We start from the raw sequence: 8362 nt of genomic DNA, 5'->3' as shown, positions 1-8362 counted from the left end.
ACCCCTTGCTAATTATATATACTAACTCCAAGATTGCACTACAGTGACAACAGTATATTTGTTCATAAATACTGCAATGCGATTGCAAAGTGCCATTTCAGAGAATTGTAAATTCGGAGTTAAGGTCTAGGCAAAATGTAGTTCGGAGAACTGTACTTTTGGCAATGTGAATGGGAACCATAAATATATATATATATATATATATATATATATATATATATATATATATATATATATATATATATCTACACACACACACACACACACACACACACACACACACACACACACACACACACACACACACACACACACACACACACACACACACACACACACACACACACACACACACTCCTCTTTCTCTCTTAAGTTTATTCAGGAGTGCCTCTGAACTGTAAAGTAATGGAAAATTAGGACACTAGTAAGGCTAAATGCTGGGCTAGACATTGCTTTCATCTGGCATATCAGTGAATAGCTGATTAACTGGAAAGTAGGGAAATCCAACATGTCTATCAGCATTTACTTGCCTGGCAGGTGCAAAGGGCTGTGGGACTTAAGTCTTCACTTGGAAAAGAAATGATCACATTGTAAAAGTAAACTAGGGTTACTGGGCCACTACTACAAGGTAAAAGCCACACATATTTGAGTGTACTGGGAAACACCAGAAGAGTACCATAGTCATACAGAGGGGTTAGGGGTTAGTGTAATGGTTAAGATGTTTACCTCATAGACGAGGTATAGGGTTTAATTCTTACTAAGGAGAATTGGCTAGGACTAAAATGGCCAAAAGACAGCTAGCCTAGTACTTACCAGTGAAACTACATGTACACCAAGGAAAACACATAGCTCAAGCTGCTCAAAGGCCTTGGATACATTTTCATAGAACATACATGCTTATGCTGAAATATGCATATGCAGTAATGAGGTGAAGGCACATGAAACACTGAAACCTTAGCTGCAAAAAAAAGATTACTGTGCATGCCTACTTGTTAAAAAATATATATGTAACAAGCATGCTACAAGAAGAAGCTATATGTGTTCCAATGCTCCAAACCCATTCTGCCATCTTTTCACCAGGTAAGTTTTAAATAGGAGTACCTAGTGCTTGTGTGAATATGAAGTCTGGTGTGAGACAATAGTTTACAGAATCTTACATGAGTGGACCCTTCAAGAGACTCTTAATTAGTCAAACAAAGCAGTGAACACTCATCAGGACATGCAATATGTCTATGAGATTGCTCTTCTGACTCACAAAATGAAAACATTTAAATGTTTAAAAAAAATCTATAAATAGTAATGGAGGTGGCATGTTTATATATAAATGAAAGGTGAACACTCTTAGAAGGGATGTGGAAGTTAAAAAACAAACAGTTCTGGATCTGAATACAGTATCCACTGAGGATGGCAGATTTTTTTATGCACAAAAAGCTTATTGTTTTACATGCACTGTATAAACTGTATTTTTTCTGCCACTTCATTTATTCTCAAGTGCTTTCATTAGCACTTTCTGGGAATCTGAAGCAAGGTCATCCAGGGACTGAGTTAGAACAGCATATGTGGTCCTGTAAGAGATACTCCCAGCAGTGACTGACCCCAGGAAGGGAAACCTTTTGTACAGAAGATCAGCAAAGATGAATCCTACACCTGAACCATTTTTCACCAGATGCACTACCAGTTCATTTGTTACCTCACTGCCAAATGGGCTTTTTATTTGATCCTTGAGGTCCTCGATGGGTAGCTGCACTTTCTCAGCTAACTTTGAAAGTGACTGATTATCAAGGCCAAAGGCCACCTGGTAGGCAGCCAAGTACTTAGTCAAAACATAGACATCACAAGCCACTGAGAGGCCTGGAATAGGTACTGCTGCAACCAGACTGGAAATGGCAGCTATCTTCCATGCCTCTTCTTGGAGGTGTTCCTTCTTCTTGCATATTATCTCTCTTGAAATGTTAGGCAGGGACATCAAGAATATACGCTTTTTGTATCCTGTGAGATGTTTTACTAGTGTTTCTTCAAAGAGCTGGAAATCATATTTACTCAGCTCAAAACTGGATAAGAGAAAAATCTCTGGGTGGAAATTTTCTTTCTCAGACTTTTGGATACAATTTTGCCTGATCTTGTCCAACACTTCCTTTTCATCCATTTCATCCAGGTCCCCTTTTCTTTTTTCTGTCTGTATGTCAATGTCAATTTTTGTGCGTATAAAATAGACATTCTTACCCCTTGCCTCTATTTCTTTGGCAAGGATCACATGATTTTCCTTAAAACAATCTGATGCAAGAATAAAGAAGAAATCATAATGTCCAAAGTTTATTTTCTGAAGGTAAGCATCTGCTGCAAAGTTTGGAGCTCCTATACCTGGGAGATCCCAAAGGCTAATGTTGGGATATCGAAGATATGGATATTCTGTTGGTTCCACTGTTGTTTCTGTAATACCTATTTTGGCTGCTGCCTCATCTTCATCATCCAGCCCCCTCAGGGCATTGATGAAAGTGGATTTTCCACAGCCCGGTTCTCCAGTAATGGCAATATCTAGTCTAGTTTCATGCAGGGCATCCAGGCTGGACTGTATCTTGGACACAAATGCTGAAAGTCCACCAGTGTGATAAGCAGCCCTTATCTCTTCAATCTCTTCATCACTGATGATGTCAAAGCTGTTCAAACAAGCCCTAGGAAACAAAGAATAACAGCAATTTAAGCAAAATGATTCTTATCCACCCTGTCAAGACTAATCACAGATTCTAGACCACAGGTACTGTATATCTGCCTCTGCCGTGTACATTTTATGGCCCTGACTACCCTTCTCATTACATACACTGGACAATTAGCACTGCAGAAGCTGCGTGGGGAGAGATACAAGAGTGAGTGTGTGACACCAGTTCATCAATCCCAGGCACTGATCCCTAATGCAGGAGCACTACTTGTAGAAAGCTCATAAGTGCAGTCTCTGTAAAATGGACACTGGAGAGTGAAAACCTATTAAAAAATACAAAGTAATTCAGGTGAGCATTGTAGGTGAAACAAAATGTGCACCTTAATTGGTTCAGTGTAGCAGGCATTACTTTGCACTATCTAGCCAACAGAAGGAAATGTTAGGAAGAGGCATCCTGGACTACTACTAATTTCTGCCGGTGGATTGCTGAGATCTCCAGATGTTTCTTCCCTCTCCTAACATCCTAGGATGCAAGATTTTGGACAGAATATTAAAAAAAAATCCACCATTATTGCAACAAATCATATTTAGCATAGAATCAGTTTTAGTTACAATTAATTCTAGTAAATATATTTTTTCTGATAAATAGATGAGGAAAAGTACATTTGTGTACCTACCATAAATGTAGATGTTCGAGTGTATTCACTGTTGCAGTCATTACACTTGAGTTACCCTGCTGGCAGGCGACCCGCAGTCAGCCCAAGTTCCAAAGTCTTGGTCCGGCGTCGGTTGCTGTCGCCTCTTCCCTGACGTCAGTGCGACAGGGGTATAAAAGTTGCAACCGACGCCATTTTCTTCAGTTTTTCTTGCCCCAGATGTCAGGTGCCCCCAGATAGGAAGGCTGGAAAGATAAAATTATGCCAACAAGCATGCATATATAACTATAAACATTTCTTTCATCTATAAGCAAATACAACACATAGGTAGCATAGAGATGAGTAGTACAGAAAAGTCCCAGCAATGGAAAAGGGGGATGGTGGGTGGGTAACCTGGACTGCAACAGTGAATACACTCGAACATCTACATTTATGGTAGGTACGGTACACAACTGTACTATGTTCATCATGTTTCACTGTTGCAGTCATTACACTTGGGTAGAATCCCAAAGCTGAGGTTGGGTGGCTGGGTCTAAATTGGATTTGGAGAGGCTAACAAGCCCTGCAGAACTGCAGTGGCAAAGCCTGCTCTGGATTTAGAGTAGAGGGGTAAGTGGTAGTGCTTGGTGAAAGTGTGCACTGAGCTCCAGGTTGCAGCTTCTAAAATGTCTTTGGTTGGTACTCCAATGAAGAAAGCTGCTGAAGTGGCTGCTGCTCTGGTAGAATGAGGCCTAATGCCCTTAGGCACTGATTTTCCATGTTGTGCATAACAGAAGCGGATGCAGTATCCTATCCATTTTGAGATTGTCTGCTTTGAAATAGGCTTTCCTTGTGATCCTGCAGTATATGCTACAAACAGTTGCTCAGTTTTTCTGAAAGCTTTTGTTTTGTCCAAATAGAATCGTAGCTGTCTATGTATATCCAAGGCATGCAGAAGTATCTCCCATTTATTCTGGGGATTTGGGTAAAAAGTAGGCAAATTAATGGTTTGATTTAAGGCCACATTGGAGACCACCTTTGGCATGAATGTTGAGTTTGTCCTGAGAGACACCCTGTCCTGATGAAAAATGAGGAAAGGTTCCACAGCCATTAATGCCTGTAACTCTGAGACTCTTCTTGCAGAAGTTATTGCTAGGAGCAGAGCAGTTTTCCATGACAAGAATTTTAGATCAGCTGTGCTGGCTGGTTCAAAAGGAGGTAGTGTTAGTTTTTCTAAAACAAAATTGAGGTCCCAAGTAGGTACTGGTGCTCTCCTTGGGGGTCTTATATTTTTTGCCCCTCTGAGGTACTGTCGTAGCAGAGGATGTGAAAAAATAGGAGGTTCCATATTGTAATGAGCTGAAATGGCAGAGGCATGGATTTTAATAGATGAGAAAGATAAGCCTTTGTCCAACATCTCAGTTAGGTATTGTGAAATCTGAGGTATATTAGGGACCAGTGGTTCGAGCCCTTGTGCCCGGTTCCAAGCACAGAATCTCTTCAATTTTTCTGCATAAGATTTCCTAGTGCTGGGCCTCCTGGCTTCTAAAATGACATCCATAACAGCTTTAGAGAGAGGTGCAGTCTGAGTGGCTACATTATCTGCCATGCTGGCAGGTTTAAGGTTCTGAGTTGACTGTGCAGAATCTGATTATCTTGTTGTGTCAGAAGATGAGGCATTAAGTAGAATCCAAGGTGGGCCTTGAGACAAATTCTTTAGGATTGGGTACCAGTGCTGGTGTGGCCAGTCTGGTGCAATCAGGATCATTCTTGGCCTTTCTTGTCTGACTTTTGGTAACACTTTGGTGAGAATAGGCATCGGAGGGAAGGCATAGACTGTCAGGCTTTTCCAGCTGAATGAAAGAGCATCCACTTTCCATGCTTGAGGGTGATAGTCCTTGTGCAAAATTTCCGTATTTGGTAATTGTGAGGGGAGGCAAAGAGATCTATGTCTGGGCATCCCCATTTCCTTGTTATCATGCTGAATACTTGTGGATTGAGCTACCATTCGTGAGGATCCATGAGATTTCTGCTTAGTTCGTCTGCCGGTGTATTTTTTGTTCCTGGCAGGAATTGTGCCTGCATATGTACGTGCTGTGTTCCACAAAGTCATGGCTTGTCTGCATAGGGGGTAAGAATGAGTGCCCCCCCTTGCTTGTTTATGTACCACATAACTGTGGTATTGTCCGTCTTTATTAATAGTTGTTCTGGATGTATTAGGTCCTTGAAAGCTGTCAGGGCATTCTGTACAGCTAGCATCTCTTTTTGATTGATGTGGAGATGCATTTGTTCCTTGGTCCACGTGCCCTGAATACATTTTCCTGCCATATGTGCCCCCCAGGCATAATCTGATGCATCTGTTGTTATTGTCTGCCTGGCTGTGGGTAGAGTGAAAGGCTGTCCCTTGTTGTGGTGACAGGCCTGGGTCGACCATCGAAACTCCTGTTTTAGGCAGGGAATTAAGGTTATGATTGTCTCCAGACTGTGACAATGCTGTGTCCAAACACTTTTTAGGTACCATTGTAGTTTCCTCATGTGCAGTTTTGCATATGGAATTAGTAGAATGCAGGATGCCATGAAGCCCAGGGCCTGCAGAATTTTTCTTGCAGGGAGCTGGGTTTTTGTTGCCATCATTTGAAAGTAATGAGTCAGTTGCCTTTGTTTGTCTGGCATGATGATGGCATCTGGGCAGTTGTATTTAAGCTTGCACCCACGAATATTATCTCTTGAGAGGGCACTAGTTTTGATTTCTTTTCGTTTACTGTGTACCCTAGGCAAATTAGCAATCTTTTTACAAACGCCAGATGCTTTAGAAGAATGTCCTTGCTCTCTGCTTGAATAAGGCAGTCATCCAAGTAGGGATATATTTGAATTCCTTTTTGTCTGCAAAATGCAATTACTGGTGCCAGGCATTTTGTAAAGACCCTGGGCATAGTAGATAAGCCAAGGGCAGTGCAGAGAATTCGTAATGCATTGAGCCTGCTATGAATCTGAGGTATCTTCTGCAAGACTGTCTGATTGGGCCATGCAGGTATGCCTCCTTGAGGTCCAAAGTAACTAGCCAAGCCTTCTTGCCCAGCATGGGCAGAAGTTGCTGTAGTGTTAACATTTTAAATTTTGGAACATCCAGGAAAATATTTAGAATTGACAGGTCCAGTACTGGTCTCCAGGCTTTGACCTTTCTGGGTACTAAGAAAAGTCTTGAGCAAAATCCTTGTCCCTTTTCTTGCTGTGGAACTTTTTGAATAGCTCACATGTCCATAAGAGCAGCAATCTGTTTTTGTGCCTCTGCCCATTGGTTTTGTGGCAGGTTTGGCATACCTTTTGGTTTTGGAAGCATGTGGAAGTGGAACCTGTAACCCTGAGAAACAATATTCAGCACCCATTGGTCCTGGGTGATCATGTGCCAATTTTTTGAGAAAAGTGCTAGCTTCCCCCCTAGGGGTGCTGTCAAGAGGTAAGTGCTTGGCATTTGTAGAGGGAAGTCATTGGGACTGTTTCCTATAAGGTTGTGATTTGTCCTCCCCTCCTTTGGGGGTGGAAGCACCCCATTGCTTAGGTCTGTAGGAGCCTTGGGGCTGTTATCTGCCTCTTGGACGTCTGTATCTGCCTCTTTGTGGCCTGTCTGACACTGGAAAGGACCAATTTTTTGAAGACCAGTTTCTGCTAAATCTAGGTGGTTGAACCTGTAAGAAATCTTTCACTGTCTGCATTGACTTTGCTTTATCCTCCGTTTTCTTTAACACCTCTTCTGCCTTAACACCAAACAAAGTATCATGCTGTAATGGAGCATCCAATAATTTTACTTTAACATGGTCAGGTAAATTTTGTTCTTTCAACCAAGCATGCCTTCAAATAACAGAGCCTGTAACTGCGGCTCTACAAGAAGCCTCTAATGAATCAAAACCACATTGCAGAGTATGCTTTCCCACTTGTTCAATTGCATGCAATAAATCCTGCATTTCTTTACTGTAAGAACCTTCTGTATTTTAAACCATTTTCTGCTTTAACAAAGACATGAGGTACTGTTGGTATTTAAACATGTGAAACTGACAATTTAAAGCTCTTACAGCTAAAGTAGCAGAAGTGTAAACTTTCTTCCCCCATCTGTCCAGAGCTCTTGAATCCCTATCCGAGGGGACAGGATTTTTAGCAGTAGAAGCCTTAACCACTTTAGGACCCTGGAAATTGTTTCTGGGTCTGCAGCGGGGTTTTTGTAAAGAAATTTATGAGAGTCAGGGACCCTGTAGTACCTGTCTGGCTTTACTGCTGCAGGGGGTAAAGAATCTGGAGACAGACTGGATTCAGAAAAAACATCATCTACAATATCAAGCACAGGGGGGATAGCCAGGGGCCTGTGCTGAGGCAATAAAAGGAAATCTCTGAGCCTTTTCTTGGATTCAGAATAATCCTGGCTCTCCCAATGGAAATGCTCCCTCATGGTGTGCAGGGTTTTCCCAAAAGAATAATCCTCAGGCGGAGAGGCTGAAGGTATGGACTCTTCTGCATCAGAGTCCTCATAGGGAGGGAGAAAATATCCCTGATCAGAAGAGGAATCAGAGGAAATGGAAACCTAGTCAGAGAAGTCATAATCAGTATCCTGCCTAGGCCTTCTGTCAGGGGGGGGGAATGGGAACCCCTGATTAAGATAATTAGGTTTTCGGCCATTTTAAGCATCTGTTTCTTTGGCATGGATGACTGTTCTGGAGAATGCTGTACTTGTTTCCTTGTCTTTAATGGTGCTTTTGACTTTGCCTTTGCTGCTGTAGTGGGCTTAATTGTAAGCTGTGAAGGTCTGAAAACACCCTCAGAAGCCGATGCCTTCCGGACCCATCTGAGGGTATAGTTTCTGTAGGCCCAATACCTTCAGTTTCCACAGGCCTCGGTATCTCCACGTGGCTGTCGGTTACGGCCTGTGGCTCTGAGGTAGCGGGTGTCAGGGGCTGCGAAAGCGCCTCACTGAGAACCGGCGACTGGCCTAGAAGAGGCTTCGTCGTCGATTTTGGACCTCGGATGCCTGTCCTTTTCTTTGTCTTTGCGTTTTTTATAAATTGCGGTTATCGGTTGTTCC

The 8362-nt window shown here is 42.3% G+C and overlaps 1 protein-coding gene across 3 annotated transcripts in view; it reads right to left on the bottom strand.

Annotated features, from left to right (window-relative positions):
* Positions 1 to 294: 294 nt before the first annotated feature.
* Positions 295 to 8362, bottom strand: part of LOC122809384 (immunity-related GTPase family Q protein-like) — a 105865-nt gene continuing 97797 nt past the window's right edge. For all 3 annotated transcript variants that reach the window (XM_044080843.1, XM_044080844.1, XM_044080842.1), the window contains exon 4: positions 295 to 2672. In XM_044080843.1, the coding sequence (XP_043936778.1) occupies positions 1478 to 2672 (1195 nt within the window). In that variant the 3' untranslated portion in view covers positions 295 to 1477. The remainder of the gene's footprint in view (positions 2673 to 8362) is intronic.

Source organism: Protopterus annectens, chromosome 8.part0, assembly GCF_019279795.1.
Source record: "Protopterus annectens isolate FY-2018-M chromosome 8.part0, PAN1.0, whole genome shotgun sequence".
In the NCBI taxonomy this organism is placed as follows: domain Eukaryota; kingdom Metazoa; phylum Chordata; order Ceratodontiformes; family Protopteridae; genus Protopterus; species Protopterus annectens.
Note: the sequence above shows the minus strand (reverse complement) of the source record. Positions and strands in the feature narration are given on the sequence as shown.